This window comes from Magallana gigas, chromosome 9, assembly GCF_963853765.1.
Source record: "Magallana gigas chromosome 9, xbMagGiga1.1, whole genome shotgun sequence".
NCBI classification, from domain to species: Eukaryota; Metazoa; Mollusca; class Bivalvia; order Ostreida; family Ostreidae; genus Magallana; species Magallana gigas.
Window position 1 is genome coordinate 35416951 of NC_088861.1, and position 19691 is coordinate 35436641.

The 19691-nt window shown below is 33.0% G+C and overlaps 1 protein-coding gene across 1 annotated transcript; it reads right to left on the bottom strand.

Moving 5' to 3' along the window:
* Positions 1-2465: 2465 nt before the first annotated feature.
* On the bottom strand, positions 2466-13711 carry LOC136271648 (major antigen-like). The gene is made up of 4 exons (XM_066072032.1): positions 12896-13711; positions 3539-3667; positions 3338-3433; positions 2466-2929 (listed from the first exon to the last, which is right to left on the bottom strand). Exons 1-4 carry the CDS (start codon positions 13587-13589, stop codon positions 2523-2525), a joined length of 1326 nt encoding a protein of 441 aa, XP_065928104.1. The 5' UTR covers positions 13590-13711; the 3' UTR covers positions 2466-2522.
* Between the last annotated feature and the right edge of the window lie 5980 nt (positions 13712-19691).

A 19691-nucleotide genomic window follows, 5' to 3' on the forward strand; every position in this document is an offset into this window, starting at 1 on the left:
ATATGTAAATGTTACATTTAAGTTTCAAAAATTCAGAGAATTTAAAACTATCTATAATGGTTATAATTTCTGAATGTTATTCAGCACAAGTTAATATTTATATTATATTTTTAGCATTTAAGAGTTACACTTTTTATTTCAAAATCATTTAAATTTTATTATTATTGCTTTGCTTTTTTTCTCTGTTAAAAGTTTTACAGTAATTTTACATCGTGATCGAGAAACTATGTAAGAAGCATTTTACTTTTTAATTGAATAACCATGGCATCTAAACAATTTGACACATTTCTAGAAGTGATTTAGTTACGACAGAATGTCGAACAATAAGTTAATTTGTTAAATAAACTGACAAATTCCTTGTCCAGCAAACCTTTGAAGATAAATTCTCTGTGTTATCAGAGCGACACTTTAGCGACTCGCGAAGATAATTCTATTTTCATTACCTCATAAAACTTATTTACTCGTTTCGGCTTTACTTAATCTTCTCCTGGTTAACATACGTACATCGAAATTCATCTAATTGACTTTATAACCTTTTTTTGGCCTTTAGCAATCAGTGTCAGCTTGTATAAGAAATTCTGTAAAATTAGCCCGCTAGCCTTTAAATCAAGTATCCTGATTGGTCAATTAGAGGGATAAATAATGATCTAAACCTTAAAGATTTTTTATTATATTGATGACGTCACTTCCGTTTTGGAGATATTGACGTTGTAGCTATTTTTAGAGCTGTGGCTTGTTACTCCTAAACTATAAAAGATATTGAGTTCAAACTTTCAGGGATTGTACACAAAAGATTCTAGATTTGCAATTTTATTTTCATTTTAATCTGGCTTGAAAGGCGCCCTTAAATTAGGGGACCAAAGGGCTCTAAAGATTTTTATACATTGCCCTTTACTGAAGGATATTTTGTCAAAGGTTTTGTAAGCAACTAATACGTTTATATATCCTTACAATGTAATTAGTTTCACATGTGTTTTCCTTATTAGGGTTTTTAGGGGCTAGAAGTAATAAAGTTTAATTTTTTCTATTTCGATTGGAAGAATCTTTTTAAAAAGAAACGTAAGAGAACTTATAAAAAGCGTTACAGAAAAGCATTAGTAATCCACTCCTTTTTCCAAAACATGTTTTGTTATCCAAAATCAAAGACGATGATGAAATATCACCGTCTAAAAATCAAATCAAAGGGAAGACCTTCTCGTTGCTCGAAACGAGATCGTGTCTAGGTTTATTGTATTTTTCTGTTGCTAATTTTGATAAATTTTAGTTTGTTTTGTTTAAAATACTTAATAACATTGATTAACTATATTTTTCTTATTATTCTGCGGAACTATGAATTCGTCATTCCAGAATTTTAGTTTTAATTTTCTATAAAAGATATTTGGCGACATTGTTTATTATGCTTTGATACATCATTTTGCTTCATTTCCTTTAAATGTGTGATTTTTATTTTTGAACTTCTATGCTGTTAAATACAGTAACTGTTTTTGTAAAGTCCGAATTCGCTGCGTAATTATTGTAAACCTGTAGTGAACACTTCAGTGTGAGAAGGTGAATTTAGGAATTGGTAGAAATTCGTCAGCTAAGAAATATTTGTAAGTTATTTCCTCTTTAATTATTTAATGACAACAGTTTATATTTTGTTTTCTAGTTTTCTTGCATTTTATAAGCGTTATGCATTTTCATACTTATGCGGAATTATCGATCCTTAGATTATAAGCGTAAAAAAACGATCTCGCTTTCTCGCATGGCTGTGTTGTGCTACAGGCTGTTTCGAAACATGTTTTTATTTTAACACTTTCCATCCGACGCTTAAAGAATAAAGAACTTGTTTTAATTTGATGAAATTGTTTCTCTTTTCCGTTAGCAACCAGAAGAAAGCCGAGTGGCATCCTACCAAGCTATTCCCCAACTTAAGCATATTCACAAACAGAGAAAGTCTCTGTGTGAAATATACACCACGTGAAACCCCATCTAAACATCCAAGCTGACTAGATTTAGGGGTCCAGATTCAAATCCTGATTTGTTAAGCTATGAGCAATAATAAATTAAAAAAAAATCTATTTATCTAAGCCATGAAGATTTGATATTTTGCTATCACTTCTTCGGGAGATTAATTTATTATATAAATGACCATGAAAATTGAACCGACATGTTGTAGCAAACAGGACAACTCGTATGATAATACACGAACTCTTAAAAGGGTATTTTCTTAGGTTTCTTCAAAGTTAATTTTGTAAACACATGTTATAAGCAAATAATTTAAAACACAGTATAGTAACTCGGAGATATATACAAGTTTGCAAATCATTTTTTGTACGAACAGATTTGTATCTTTAATTAAGATAATACAACTCCTTAATATGCAGACCTTATATTGGCCAGTGCAAAAAAGAGAGAAAATGACAAAAGTATTTACATGGGTTTTAATTTCTAACAATTAATGTTGATAAATTCTAGATTGATAATCAGTCGGTCAGAAATATTTAGTTCTGTGAAATAAAAATATATTAAATAGTTCTTCATTACTTCAACAAAAATCCAGAGAATGACTGATCTCCTCCAGTACTATGAGTATAATGCTCACCTCCGATCCTCATTCTGATCCAAACCCTGTCTCCATGGATTAATTGCAGTACTATTAAATTTGATGATGTTCTGTATGTACGATCCGATCTTCCAAAAACCAAGGTTTGTGTCGTAACTGATCCATTCAGAATAAATTGGTAAAACATATCATGACTATTTGTCGCCTGGGTTATCTTACAGAAAAAGACGTACACTCCGTCCGCTGGTGCCGTAAATACGCCATCTTGATTGTTGTAGCCACTACCAACGTTTGAAATAATGTCGTTAAATACTACTGTTTGTCCGTCTTTAGAGGTATATGACGTTGATATTCTTGATGAAAAAGCAACCTTTGAAGAACTCACTACAAATAAAAAAACAGACATATTTTTCATAGGAGTATACCACTCCAAATGAATCAATAATTTACTTTCTTTAAAGAAAGATAGATTTTACATTGTATAAAGATAGATAGATAGATAGATAGATAGATAAAGAAACGCATTTTAAATTATATCAAAGTGTGCTTGTTCCCATATCCTTGCTTGATTATGAACCATTGTATTTAAAATCAATATGCATTAACGTTCAAAAACAGATACATGGCTGTTACTTACCCAACATTTTGTAACAATCTTAATTGTCTCATTTCAAATGACTGAAAGGCATGGTTTCATGTTGTGTCGATAGACAGTAAACAGGTATCTATAATAGCTATTTCAATAATATTCTCCACATTATTTAATCATTTTTAATTTATTCCCATAAATACCTGTGTTGTTTTTCAACTTTAAATCAAGTAACTCGTCCGATATTTTGACTTGTTCGTGTTGAATTCTGAGTAATACCTGCTGCAGATCTCGAGTGTCTGAAAAGATAGTTTTAATGTATATTGACTGTAAAAATCAAAAATTTATTTTGTCCAAAGAATTAGCCACAATGACAGTTCAGCACTATGTGTAAAATGACTCACCGTTCATAAAATGTCTCACTTTAGGAAGAACCTGTTCCAAATTTCTGACAGATGTATTCAACATTGTCATTTGTGTCTCAAGGCTAAAGAACCTTGTAGTAAAATTCAAGATCTCTTCGTCGACTCTATCTACATGTATTAGAAAGAAATTTTACATTGTTAAGTTGTTTTAACTACACCAGTAAACGTTATGAACAGCCTCAAAGGAATTAGAGCTTGATATAAACAAAACACGTTAAAGGAAATTAATGCGTGAAATTTGTGCGTCTAGACAAAAAACACACAACTGTCATGTTGTGTATATCCTGTATATTCTGTGTTTGTTCTTGGATTTTTCTAAGGTTTATTATTAATAAACAATAGATTTTAATTTGATATTCACAAAGAAATATAAGCATGTCTCGACACACAACGCAGCGATTTTAACATGTGAATTTGATTATACATGAACATGTACAATAGATAATGTATATTCTGTCGCAAGTTTCAATGATTCCAACACAGGAAAGGTAATAAAAACGGTTTTTGCTCTAAAAAATAAAATGAACAAAAATTCAAAATGCCCAAGACAATGATTGAACCCGGAACCCTTCGTTTACTGACATCACCTCACTCCCTCTGCGCCACGCAAACTCATTTTTCATTTCACTGGTTTTTATAACCTATAAAGCGGTGGCTATTAAATCAAAGTAATGGGTATTTTTTACTTGAAACGATTTTGACTTCCATTCAGTTTGTAACAATCAATTATATCTCATTTATGAATTACATGCATGTTTTTAGAATGAAATACGGCACTTATTCTTCAGTTAGATTTCTTCCAAAACATCCGATCCAAAGTATGATATACATGTATGTAGCTGTTCCAATACAAATGTCAAAAAATTCATCTGACCCCCTCCCCATGGATCTCTGCCAATGGATGAGTTTATTCGTTGCGTGAACAGCAATAGTAATAGCAGGATTTCGCGACATAATGTCTCATTCATAGTTTTTGCGCACCGATTAGTTGACGAGTCCATTGAGATCATGCGAATACCCCAGAGCACACCATGTGTTTACATCACAGGCACGTAGCATTGGGGGTTGGGGTGAGGGGGGGCTGCTTCCCCCTCCCCATTTTTTTGCAGCTGGCACTTTTCTTAACTTTATATGATAAATGGAAATATCATGGATTTGCCTGTGAAGATGATTTTGATGAAGCTGCCCACACACATTAAAAAACAATACGTGTTTGTATTCATATTTCATATGGTTGGAAATTTTTAAAAATGACTTTTAGTTAATTTTGCATCTTAATATAACAAATACAATTTAAAAAAGAATGACTATTTACCCTCCAGCTTTCAAGCTTACACGCACAATAAGTCACATATATGATATGTGTACATTCCTAAAAATTGAATTAATAAAATAAATGATTTTCAAGTTATATATAGTACATGTTCTTAAATTTGCACGTTCTGTTTATAAATCTATGCAAAGAAAATTAAAATTCATTTTTAATTGATACATGCATGCTTCCAGTAGATAATTTTGTTTAGTCAGGCAAGCGTTTTGGAAAATTATTACTTGTATCATCACTTGGATCTTAATTTCTGTATTTAAGATGAATCTGTTCAGCTTGATCAAACTTGACTGAAAGGAACTTAAAGAAGGTGTAAAGGCAACTTTAAGGGAGCGTAAATGCCACTTAAGCTTAAAGATGACATACAGAAGTTTGGACATTAAGGACCTATAAGCTCAGCTTAAATGTGACTTAAAGGTGGCTTAAAAATTGTATATCCTTTAAGCCACCTTTAGGCCATCTTTCAGCCACCTTTAAGGACTTTCCTAAATATTGTTTTTCGCCCTGTGAAAGGCACATAAAGTGATATCGACGGAGCTTGCAAGCATTCTTTAACTGTACGATTGGTTATTCTTATTCATGTCGTCCAATGAAATATCAAGTTTCTCGATGTATTCAACTATGGTTTCAAATTATTTAAGGCTTTCTTCCATTAATAACTATCAAATTGATGTGTCTGTGTCATTTCGTCGCTGAGTTATTTGATAAAGAGTTATTGTTGGCAGTTTTTTTTTATCAATACAAAAATTCAGCTACCTTCGATGTACAATATTCAGCTCGGAAAATAATGTACCTCTCGGGTAGCTAAATCGTCGTATTGACCTACAAAACAGTAATGATTGTATTATATAATTAAGTAATACAGGTATAGGGTGGATGGCTAGGGAATATCAAATAAGAGCTAGCTGCAATTAAACGAAGCGGTAAAATGATATAAAAAAAATAACAATGCAAAGTAATTGGACGTTATACTATAATGACAAGTGCAATAAATTCGTGCAGATTTGATTGTCAAATTAATTAATGATATTTAATAAATAAAATAATAAATAAATATAAAATAAATAAATAATATTCGTGACATATAAGTAGTATGAGACAGGTGTTTGCATTTTAAATTAGTTATGTGATACAGTAGTCCCTGTTTTTAAATCTACCCCACATGTATGTATCAATATGAAACATAACAGATTTTTTTTACTAAAATAGCGTTTTTGTTAATTCAATCTTTCTGTTCACGATGTCGCAAACTGTGGACATGTATCTATGTATAACTTTTTTTTTCAAGTTGGACATAAGAGCAGATGAAAACTGTTAATAATGATCATTAAAACATTTCAAACCGTTAAGGAATAGCTTATATATTTTATAAGCCTTTTTGGCCAAACCAATTTCATTCTTTTATAGACACGCAAACACACAAAGCGCTTAATATCATTAGACATACTAAATATTTCAATTATTCTTTGCTTTTGAAGTCACAAACATAGCAATGATAACTATGTCCATTAACACTCTAAAATAATCGACAAATCTTTTTAAAATCTAATTGTTTGTGAGTTCATTTTCATTTTTAGTTTACTTTTCTGGCACGTATTTTCCTAGAATATTAAAATTGCAAAAATGGAAGAAATTTTTGGACAGCGCTAACAATTAAAGAAAATCACAAGCGCACGTTTTAGAATTTCTATTATTGTTGAAGTATTACACCATTTTTCTTTTTCTTTAATAAATATGACCAACTCCGCCAAGTTAACAAAGCTAAGCCCCTGATTATCGAAACAGCTTTAATACGTCGAAAGACAGAATGACAAATGCCGCTTTAGAAATATATATCATGTTCAATTCAGAATGTTTCGATAAAAAAAATATTGTTTTACTTTATTTTTGATTTAACTATATATTTAAATGATTAGTATCATATCTCACCACGGTTCAGATTTCTTTACATAATATGACTAATCATTGAGTAGTAAACATGATCAACGTGATTATGCTTAATCTATGCATTTTAAATGAATAGTCGGCGTTTAAAACATGTACAAGGAAAACAACGGAAGTTGATTCTTACCTTTAATGGCGTTTGAAATGTTCTTATGATAAACAAAAATATCAGTGTTGATTGAAGCTTGATTAGTTATTTCCCGTTCCATAGCAGTTGACAAATTCTTAACGGAAGATTGTATGCTTGTAATGTCTCTTTGAAGATCAAGAAATGTTAGTGATGTGTATCTTATTTCCCTCTTAAAATTCTGCATTTCTTTTGTGATGTTTGAAAATCACATTTACAAGTGTTCTGTTCTGAGCTTGAGAAATATTGTTTCCCAGTTGTCTTTCCATTATAATTAAATCGTCCTTCAGTTGTTTATTTTCGTTCCGCAACAATGTTATGTCGTTTTTCAGGCTGTCTTGTTCTGTCTTTGCTTCAACTTGAGTTTTCTTTACCTGTTCAAGTTCTTTCAATATCCCCGTTACTTTTCTCTCGAGCTCAATTCTAAGCGTGGTTTCCCGAGTAAGGATCTGGTGCAACAGCGTGGCATCATTGGTCAGTGCATTGTTTGGAACAGTCCTTTGAACCGTCGATGATGACGTAGATGTTTGCAGATGCGTATAAAGTGAACTAAAGTATGCGGGTGCTGGTTTATTTAAAAGACTCGATACTCCCAACACAGAAGCTGCGTAAGTTAGTAAAAACAACAAAGAAGCAAATTGCGCCATGTTGATATATGTGATCAAATGAATTAAGCGCATTATAAATGATTTTTTGATAAACTTATCATCTTCTACTTGGACTTTGGTTTTATTTTATCAGTTATCTAAAGTATCTTTTGAGATTTATCACTTATCAAGTATTATGTACATAACTACAACCTTTAACTGCGTATGCAGGGCAAAATAAATCTATTAATATTGACAGACAGGATACTTGAGGAAATTCTTTGCAAATGGTTACGCTAACCATCTGCTTATTTGTAAACTTATCACATCCAAATTACAGTGGGGCATCAGTTTCGCATTCGGGATCCGGACGGTCTGTTTTTACCACAAAACACTGATTTACTACTTATCTTGCTTTATTTAACCGGACGGTAAAATTTGATAATATCCCACTCAGTACAAAAGATTACCACTGTTAAGTTTCATACATTTTCTTACATTTTCTTTCCCTAATGAGTAGCTTGTATAAACACTGATTTTCAAAATCGCCTTTAAAATTGCCAACAGTGCTGGCGAGACAGGATAAGTCACGCCTCACAGCACGTGGCTTGGATATCTTAACCTGTGCACCTGTCAATTGTCGTCGCTTTTTTAAACATCCCTGTATTTCAAATAAAAAATATGCTTATTTATCAAGCAAACTGGAACGTTTTACAAAGCTTTATTTTATCTCCCTATTCAAACGCTATTTTAAAACGAATTGTCTCATAAATGCATTCTTAGAGCAAGTCAAAACCGGAAGTACAGGAAGAAAACAAAATGAAAGCATGTTAACTCATCGGAAGTGCATTGGTGGAACTTGCAATTTTCCAACTAGAAAACGTTACTTCTATCAATAAAATTAGAAAGAATAGAACATTAATTTTAAAAATAAATCAATTATTGTGGTAAATTGACACTTATAGAAAAAAATATTTGAAAACATTACGTACATGTAGACATGGTAAATGCTTGGGCACACATCACACTTGTTCACAAAGAATTTAGCTAGATTCTGTTATCATTATAGTCCGGTTGATATTTCATGACAAAATAATTAAAGAAAGCGGGGTTCTTTATATTCAAAACTGCTCATATCAACGGACAACTCTATTATGTGTTGCTATTTGGTATAAAAGGCAAAAAACCAAGTATCAACACTGGGAGCCATTGTATACAAATACATTATCATTCATGACAACATTAGACACATTTAAGATATCCGGACGCTTCACCTTTCCGGACGATTGGACTTAGGAACGAATGCGTCCTGATAACTGCATCAAAAAGAGCTGTTTAAGCTCTAGTCTCCCTTGATGGGGATTTGGAAAATCTTCTCCTATACTTCTTTACTATTGACGATGTAAGAACAATGGGACTACGGGTGTCAAAGAAGAGTAAGTGGCACAGTGTTTGTTGAAAGGAGAAATGGCTTTCCTCCTGTTTTAACGACTGATGAAGAGAATGTTATGGCTAATTATGTATGTGAAATGGCACTAAGGTGGGTGGGATTAGGACCATCTGATATTCTGGTTCAGAACTTATTGAATGAAGAAAAGGAGAAAAAAAATCCTTTTCAGGATAGCAGGCTATGCTATCCTTGGTATTATGGATTTATGGCTAGACATCCAGATAAATCAGAGAAAAGAAAACAACATACTCCTTGCAGCCTCTTACTCAAAAGTCAACAAAGAGGTCGTAGATGATTCGATTGAGAGGTACCGAGCGTTTCTTTTAGAGAGAAACTTGTTGGATAAACAACAAAAAAATTCACAAATCAGATGAAACAGGTTTCACATTTGGAAGTAAAACTGGAGTGGTTGTGGGGCCATCAAGACAGAGATGCACATATCACATTCCACATTTATCAGACGGGTCAACAAAACAACTCATGCCAGTGATACATTTTGTATATTGTGACAGTTCTGAAAGAGTTGTTTTACCACCCATTTATGTGTATCCAGAACCCAAACCTACAGCATATGATTCTTTGTAAGGTGCAACAAGAGGCTCAGTAATTCATTACACACCAAAAGGATTGATGGATTCAAATGCTTTGTCTGCATTCATACACAGTATTCATAACAAAGAAGACAAGAATGACATACCAGTTGTACTTTTGATTAACAGTGTAAGTTCCCATAACAACAAGGACATATTACAAAAGCAGGACGTAGAGGAATTGAAATTTGCATGCTAGTACCAAATGCTACCCACTTAATGCAACCATAAGACAAAGGTGTGTTTGTGCCTCTGAAAAAGAGTGGTAAAAGCAGTGAGGAAATACATTCAGGAAAATCCGGGCAAACCAACTGACAAAAAAGACTTTGCTTTGAAGTTGCATTAAACGTACATCGCATTTTATATACCCGGCATTGTCATAGGAGCATTAAAAGTCTCTGGTACATGTATTTATCCTGTGAGGAGATCTGCAATTTCGAATGACAAACTAAAGCCATCCCATGCTTTCACTGATACAGAAATATTTCTTTCAGCCATCGAGCACGTTGAAATTTCATCATATGTTTTATATGAAACTAACAATTTGCTCGTTTTTCTTAAATCTTTTGTTTTTTTTCTAAATAATATCGCAATGTGTGTAACACACAACAAGTTTTGTCAGAGAAAGAATTTATTTTTACTTTTTTCATATCATGACATGGTCTAGAAGTTTTCTGTAAATCAGAAATGGTGAACACCACGTATTCACCATGGTCAGACATATTTTTGATATTCAGTGATATTAATGTCTGAACCCTTTGTGGTGTAGTCAAAGCTATCAGTGATGTCGATTTCATAGTCAAACTTTTTAAATCTAAATTCTCCAATGGGTAAAGAGATTTTAGATATGTCAAAACCTTACCGACATCCCATGTTGAGGTATACTTTGGTTTAGGTCTTCTTTTCAAAAATACTCCTTTCACAAATCGTATCAGCAAAGGATTTTGACAAGTTTTTACAAGTTTTTTTTTTTTTTTAATTTGAACTTGTTTTTCCACAACAATTGATAAGTAAGTTCTTATTTTAATGTCTATCGTTGGTAAGGATGTTTTACACTATGTGGTTCCTAATAAGGGAGGATAACGCAAAATTTGCAATTTCTTTTTTCAAACATATTTTCTGAAGTAAATGTAAACATTGCGGTAAAAAAGTTGCTAATCGTGTTATGTAGATACGTCCTTTTACAACTAGTGTTTTTGGAGATGATACATTTGATTTTGAAAAATGTCATTAGATGTAAGAAATGCAAATTGAAAAAAAAAGTAGAAGTTGTGTCGATTCTGATATGTAGCCCTATAGCTTGAACAGGGTCAGATTATAGAACATTGTCAGTATTAATTTTAAAAAGTAGCAATGTTTGTTGTCAATTGTCTAACTGACTCATCCACTCCTTTTTTATAATCGATAAACCCCCTACTGTATTTTATGCATAAAATATCACCACTGCACACGTTCTTTGCAAAGAACGGGACACCTGTTTCGAATAACACAGAGTGAATGATTCTTGTCCTCAAACAAAGCGTGGTTACTTTAACTTAAAAATTATAGTTACGGTTGCGTGCTTTCAGTTCTATAAATACTTTGTAATAAATGTCTTCAATTGGAAAAGCAAGCCTGCATTGAATGAAGATTTATTTCGCGATTAACTGCCAATTAACTGGTTCGCGTCGACTAAAGTTCGTGACCAAGCCTTATCCAGACCTGTATTGTTATAAAAACTATAGACAAACGATTGGTTCGCGGCGAGAAATATTCGCGACGACAATGCTCTCGCTTACCTCGCTAAAATTTCTTGCACGCGAATAAAAGGATGTTTACAGTACACAATCCTGTATTGAAATAAAAAAAATCCAACCCGATAATTTTATAGAAGAAAAAGTATGCCCGCAGATGGAATAAAAGCAGGGCATAAAAACATCATGTGAAACATAGCCATCTGTTAAACCTTCTGAGCTATCCAGAAATTACTCATAATAATGAAAATATAAACCACTATAATAGAAATCTGTTTTCGAAATGTTTGTCGTTTTTTTTTTTCAAAATTCAACTCCAGGCTGTCCCTAAAGCAATTCTATCTTAATATATAATTCCTTTGAACAAAATGTATCAAAATATATAAGATTGTGTACAGAGCCAGGCCGTTCCTTAAGGATATCTAGGCTAAAAACCTTGCAGAAATATACCATTTTACTGAGAAAATGGTGTTTTGGAGATTAATAATAAAATTGCAAGAGGATTATGATAGGTTAAAATGCAAATTCGAAAAATTTAGAAATATCTACGATAGAAAATAACAAAAGAACTTTGATTTTCAAAAGTGACTTCGAAAATTTATAATTTTTAACAGTCCCAAAAGAAGGAGAGGGTGAAATTTTATTTTCATATTCAATTTTTTTTTTCAATGAAGTAAAATTCGGAATAAGTTTGCAAACAATTTAATACTTTTAATATAGTTGTCGATGATTTAAAAGTGTTTATTATCGTAGTTATTAATGACTGTGATGATTTTGCCTTCAAAGTATTGATATAAACTATATCTTTATTCTGTCTTACAAGCCAACTCACATGTCGATCACGTGGTTTGTGTGTGTACATGTATGTGTCTAAAGAGGAGTCCTAGATGGTCGTATCTATCTTTATGCTATATTAAGCTCCTTTACAGAAAGACTTTCGTATTAAAATATAGGAAGCTAAAATATTTGATTTATTTTTCTTAACTACATAATATAGTTTAAGTTTCCAGCGTATCATATTTAAAGTTTTAGGAAGATTGGATGGGAAATTTGTTGAAAGAAATGTACTTGGTTTGGTCACGGAGTTATTAAAATTATTATTAAAATAAGCTGCCTTTTACAGTTTGCAACAGCTCAAAATCATAATAAACTACATGTATTTTTATTTGCCTCAATATATGTCCAACTGGACAAAGAAAAACCACACCGTGTATACACACAACGACTTAATAGATAAAACACTTATTTCAGCATTACATATATTAGTAAATTTAAAATTGCACGAATTATAGTGTCTGTCTTTGTCATCATAGTGTCACGTTTAAGTACCCTTTTTGTTGTTGTTTAAACATCATTTTACAGCCTCACTTAATTGAGAGTTTTAATTAGATGTTCCTTTGTTACCAGTCTCTATTGTTATATTAAACCATACATTGCTAACTTTATTCTTATTTTATTATATCTAAGTCACTTAATATAATATTATCGATTTTTAGAGTAGTTATAATAATCAACAAATTTTAAATGGTTGGCGTTTTATACACATGTTATAGGAAAAGGACGTAGGTTAATTCTTACCTTTGATCGCATTTGAAATGTTCTTTTGATAAACTGAAATATCAGTATTAATAGATGCTTGGTTAGTTTTTTCCCGTTCCATAGAGATTGACAAATTCTTAACGGCAGATTGCACGTTTGTAACGTCTCTTTGAAGGTCAAGAAATGTTAGTGATGTATATCTTATTTCCCTCTTAAAATTCTGAAGTTCCTTTGTGATGTTTGAAAAATCGCATGTACAGATGGCCGGTTCTGAACTTGAAAGACTATTGTTTCCAAGTTGTCTTTTCATAATATCTAAATCGTCCTTCAGTTGTTTATTTTCTTTCCGTAACAATGTTATGTCGTTTTTCAAACTCTCTTGTACTGTCTTTGCTTCAACTTGAGTTTTCTCTACCTGTTCAAGATCTTTCAATATTCCTGTTACTTTTCTCTCGAGCTCAATTCTAAGCGTGGTTTCCTGGGTAAGGATCTGGTGCAACAGCGTGGCATCATTGGTCAGTGCATTGTTTGGAACAGTCCTTTGAACCGTCGATGATGACGTAGATGTTTGCATATGCGTATAAAGTGGACCCGTTGGGGATAAAAAATACGCAGGTGCTGGTTTATTCAAAAGACTCGATACTCCCAACACAGAAGCTCCATAAGTTAGTAAAACCAACATAGAACCAACTTGTGCCATTTTGATATGTGTGCTCAAATGAATTAGATGCATTATAAATGATTTTTGATAAACTTATCATCTTCTACTTGGACTTTGGTTCCTTTTTATCAGTAATCTAAATTATCTTTCGAAATTTATCACTTAAGTATTATGTACATAACTACAACCCCTAACTCCGTATATAGGGCAAAATAAATGTATTATATTGACAGTCAGGATACCTTGAGAAAATTATTTGCAAATGATGTTATGCTAACCATCTGCCTATTTGTAAACTAATCACATCCGGGCAATTCAGTTTACGGACGATTTTATTTGGGAACAGATTTTTATACGTTATTTTGTTTCATCTATCCGGAATTCCGCGTTCGGGGTCCTGACTGTCTGTTTTTACCAAAAAACACTTAACCTGACGGTAAAATTTGATGATACCCCACTCAGTACAAAAGATTACCACTGTTAATTAAGTTTCACACATTTTTACGTGCTAGACGCTCATGAGTAGCTTGTATAAACACTGACTTCCTAAATCACTTTCAAAATTACCGACAGTGCTGGCCAGACAGGATTAGTCACGCCTCACAGCATGTGGCTTGGATATCTTAACCTGTTCATCTCAAGTACCATCGCTTTTTTAACATGCCTGTATTTCAAATAAAAATTATGCTTATTAATCCAGCAAACTGGAACGTTTTACAAAGATTTATGTTTTATCTCCCTATTCAAACGTTATTGTCTCATATATGCCTTCTTTGATTAAGTCAAAACCGAAAGTACAGGAAGGAAACAAAACGAAAGCATGTCAACTCATAGGAAGTGCATTGGTGGATCTTGCAATTTTCCAACTAGTGAATGTTAATTCTATCAATAAAAGTGACTTTATTTTAAGAATAGAAAATTAAATTTAAAAATAAATTAATTATTGTGGTAAACTGGCATTTATAGAAATGAATATCTGAAAACATTACGTACATGTAAACATGGTAAATGCTACGGCATATATCATACTTGGACACAAAGGATTTTGCTAGATTCTGTTATCATTATTGTCCGGTTAATATTTCATGACAAAATAATTTTTAAAAAAGCAGGGTTCTTTATATTTAAAAATGTCCATATCAACGGACGACTCTAGCTATTATGTGTTGCTATTTCGTATAAAAGGCAAAAAACCCAGTATCAACACTGGGAGCGGAGCCATTGTATACAAATACATTATCATTCATGACAACAATAGACACATTTCAGATATCCGGACGCTTCACTTATACTAACGATTGGATTTGGAAACGAATCCGTCCTGATAACTGCCTCAAAAAGAGCCGTCCTAGCTCTAGACTCCCTTGATGGGGATTTGGAAAATCTTCTACTATACTTCTTTACTATTGACGAAGTAAGAACAATGGGACTACGGGTTTCAAAGAAGAGTAAGTGGCACAGTGTCTGTTGAAAGGAGAAATGGCCTTCCTCCTGTTTTAACGATTGATGAAGAGAATGCTATTGCTAATTACGTATGTTAAATGGCACTAAGGTGGATGGGATTGGGGCCATCTGATATTCTGAATCTGGTTCAGAACTTCTTGAAAAAGAGAAAAGGAGAAAAAAATCCATTTCAGGATAGCAGGCCAAGCTATCCTTTGTATTATGGATTTATGGCTAGAAATCAAGATAAATAAAGAGAAAAGAAAACAACATACTCCTTGAAGCCTCTCACTCAAAAGTCACCAAAGAGGTTGACGATGATTCGTTTGAGAAGTACCGAGCGTTTTTGTAGAGAGAAATTTGTTGGATAAACCAAATAAAGTTCACAATGAAGATGAAACAGGTTTCACAATTGAAAGTAAAACCGGAGTGGTTGTGGGGCCAACAAGACAGAGATGCAAATATCATATTCCACATTTATCAGACGGGTCAACAAAACAACGCATGCCAGTGATGTTTTGTGACAGTGCTGAAAGAGTTGTTTTACTACCCTTCTATGTGTATCCAGAACCCAATTGCAAACCTACAGCTCATGATCTTTTGTAAGGTGCAGCAAGAAGCTAAGTTATTCATTACACACCAAAAGGATTGATGGATTCAAATGCTTTCTCTGCATTCATACACAATATTCATAACAAAGAAGAATGACAGACCAGTTGTACTTTTGATTAACAGTGTAAGTTCCCATATCAACAAAGACATATTTACAAAAGCAGGAAGTGGAGGAATTGAAATTTACATTCTAGTACCAAATGCTACCCACTTAATGCAACTGTAAGACAAAGGTGTGTTTGTGCCTCTGAAAAAAAGGTGATACAAAATAGTGCGTAAAACACTCGTGAAAATCCGGGCAAGATAATTGACAAAAAAGACTTTGATTTGAAGTTGCATTAAACGTACAATGCATTTTATATATCCAGCATTGTCAAAGGAACATTCAAACCCTCTGGTACAGTGGTTACAACGTTATTGTTGACAAGCTTAACGTGTAAAATAATTCGTGTAACGTGGGTGATCGTTCGTGCAATGAGCAGGGTCGTGCGTGTATCAGAACAATTAGTTTGCGTTTTTTACCGTGCGTGATCGGGCATGATTATGCAGTATTTTCGTTTTGTAACTTTTTTTTCAGAATGCCACGATTTATTCTAAAAACAACGACAATTAGTTTTTTATTTAAATAATGCAACAATGTGAATTGAAAACTTTTTTTGTAGAAGAACATTGACAATTGTTAACATCTATGTATCATGTCAGGCTGATTTTTTTTATCTATTTTCTCTTTCGTCGCTAAATACATTTATTTAGTATTGCACTTTGTTCGGTCGAATTAGTCTTGCATACTTTTATAACCAGCCTTTATCAAGCATCTATTTTATCTTGACACATAATTTAAATCATATTAGCAGGAGAGACACGTTGAATGAAAGCAGTCAAGCTTACCCATCCCCGGATCGGATGACATAAATATCGACTCGTATGTAAATAATTTTGTGTAATTTATGCATTATTTTCATTTCTTTTACACTTAATTTTCTTTTACTTATGTTATAAGTTAATATTCGTTATGGAGACAAAAAAAATTGTGTTTGAATCCTGTATAATATTATTTACTCGTAAAAAATAAAACAGCGACTGCATGGCTACTGTACATGCCACTTTTCGATAGAACACAAGCATATTGTGGTACAAATTAAAGCAATACGTTTCCTTAATTCTAATCTTAAAAATTAATTTTGATTTTGAAAGTCTAATGGTGTAGAATTGTTCGTTTGTGTATTTTATCGTTATTGTTGTGTATCGTGAAAATTCAGTAAGTTAGTGATCGCCCGTGTATCATGCGTGATCGTTCGTGTATCGTGCGTGATCGTTCGTGTATCAGAAATGTGCGTGTCGTTTGTCAACAATAACGTTGCTACCACTGTATTTATCCTGTGAGGAGATCTGCAATTTCGAATGATAAACTTAAGTCATCCGATACTTTCTCTGATACAGAAGAAGTTCATGAGACAAGGGTTTCAACTGTAAACACGGTTGATAAAAAAGCGGGTTCAACAGCGACCAATGAGACTTTTTAAATTTACAATGATACTATAGTTCACAATCAAGACAAATGTACGAACAGTGATTGGGGGAGTATTAAATGGCTATCTCCTGGCTTTACAGTGAACAAGAAACTGAAAGAAAAAGCTCATCCTTATGCTCTATATGATATAAATCAAGAAACTAATACACATGCATCGAGTACTTCAATTCAGCATTCCATTCAGAATGTTGAACAAGACAGAGAGAAAACTTTATCTACCCCAGGGTTGTATTTATTATCATTAGCTTTACACGATGAGGAGCAAGAATGACACAACTCTTTCATATAATACAACAGTATTATGTAAGTTGTCACCTGCTTTTGAAGAAGTAATCAGATTATCTAAACTAACAGCTATCTATAGTAAACCAAAACCTAAAAAAAATGATAAGTTCTTTATCATACAGTTTGACATCAGCAAACTCCATAAGACGAACTTTTAAAGGCTTTGCACCAACTGAATTTAGCAAGAGAAAACTTAAGGCAGAAAAAGAAAAGGTAGCAAAGAAGAAAGAAAAGAAGGTAAAGCAAAATCATCTCCAAAAGCACCTCAAAAGAAACAATCCATTTTAAAGACATCATGAAGAATTGCAAAGACTGCCAGAAAGTCCATTCATTATGTGAAACAATATACCCAGTTTGCTTAGGCAGCTTTGAAGATGAAATGAATTGGGAACAATGTGGGTAGAATTTGATCACTGTCATAAATGGATGCACCATGATTGTATTCCATTAGGAATTTCCAGCGATAAAAGTTTGGAATAAAGTGATAAGTTTGTTTGCCATTTTTGTGCAGTAAAAATTGAATGAGTGTTATTATGTTTACTTTAAAAATATTTCATTTTCATCATTGACAAGAATTTTCTTTTATCTTGAATGTTGGAATACATTTACACATCTTGGTGTATTGCCAAATGCTTCAGAAATTAAGAATTGATTCATTTTTTTTTAGTAAAACCAGTGCTGTTCTTTATCAGAACCAGCAGATAGTGTATTGATTTTTATCCTATGTGTTATTTGTATATGATTGCAAACATATTTTTTTTTAAAACAAATTGTGTATTGTTTCAGAAATCCCTTCAATCTATCGACTCAGTATATCCAAGTGAACATGAAATAAAAGATACCACAGAGTCTATGTCATCTGTTTCATATTTTGGATATTTTACTGGAAATGGACATTGATGGTTACTTAACAACAATACTTTATGATAAACGTGATGACTTCAATTTTTTTATGGTCAACTTCCTTTACTTATGTAGCAATATACCTTAATCACTTGCATATGGTGTTTTTGTCTCTCAGCTAATTCGATACAACGACCTTGTCAGCAAATACAATCTTCCACTGGGTCGCATGCTGACTGACGTTTTTTATACTAATTGTAAGACCATAATTAATCGCCTACTTGTCCACGGACTTTTCGGGCGTTTTTCCCCCCAATTACGACAAAGAGCACAAGGCGGGTGTGACTGGTCGGCAGAGAATGCTCACTCCTCCTAGGCACCTGATCCTACCTCTAACTTTTTAGAGGTCTGTATTGCTCTGTTTTGAATTTGTATTAGGTTTTATGGATTTTTGAGATGGTTGACAGTTTGTTATTGTCATTTTCCATACCACTGAACTGTGGATGAAAAATTCTGTGATAAACGGATACCACGTGCATGAAATGCGGCCTCCTATGAATCTGACAGACTCTTCAACAAGATTACCCGTTGGTCTAGAGTATACCAAAAACAACTTATAAACATGCCTCTCTGATTTGGATTCCGCATATCTGTCAACCGATTTACACAATGTCACAACAGATGTGAAAAGGAATTTAAAACTAAGTGACATTGCTGGTTTGTCAGTTGGCCATGCCCTCTAGAGGCCTAAGTCTTGCATTTCGTCAATTGATAGGAAATATCCGCCACATACACGTCATGACAGTAGGAGATACTTGCCAAAGTTTTCCTCCATGGCCCCCTGTTATGGAAATCGGAGGGGGTAGTAATTCTCTGTGGTTATGTTATCACATGTTCACCAGATATCATTAATTAAGCCAAAGAAGTAATTCCGAATGTTATAAAACAAATCATGTGAGGAATGCCATGGTGTTGAAGGTTACTTGAAATCTAAGTACTGAAAGTACTCATGGGTGTTGAACTAGCATAAATTTCATTTCAGTAGTATGTTTGTAGTTGTACAATATACGTTAATAACTAGACAACATTGAGATGGTCACCATCACAAAGGGTCCTTGCTTAAATAATGGACAATAGAATGAAAGGATTTAAAAGAATTTTGCTTTGACATTGACCCATAAGCTAAAAATTTTCCAGCTGGCTTAGAACGTTTCTTTACAAAAAAAGATACCTGTTCGAGACGATTCAATAAACATATATATATATATATATATAGGGACAGAAAAGGACCATTTTTCACAAATGATTCACTTATATTGCCTGAGAAAGCATCGTAGCAACGTGTTTTTAAAACAAAAATAATTTAGCAGATCACATAGATTTAAAGAAATATGAGTAGAATATATACATGTACTGACAAACGTGCTGGTACAACTCATCTCCATTTTTCAAAATGAAAT

Excerpts from the sequence above, each read along its gene's own strand:
- LOC136271648 (XM_066072032.1), bottom strand. The coding sequence starts at position 13,589 with ATGCATCTAATTCATTTGAGCACACATATCAAAATGGCACAAGTTGGT. Across the intron at positions 3,434-3,538 it reads AGTGAGACATTTTATGAACG|ACACTCGAGATCTGCAGCAG; the intron begins GTGAGTCATTTT and ends CTATCTTTTCAG. Across the intron at positions 2,930-3,337 it reads AAAGTTGAAAAACAACACAG|TGAGTTCTTCAAAGGTTGCT; the intron begins GTATTTATGGGA and ends TTTTATTTGTAG.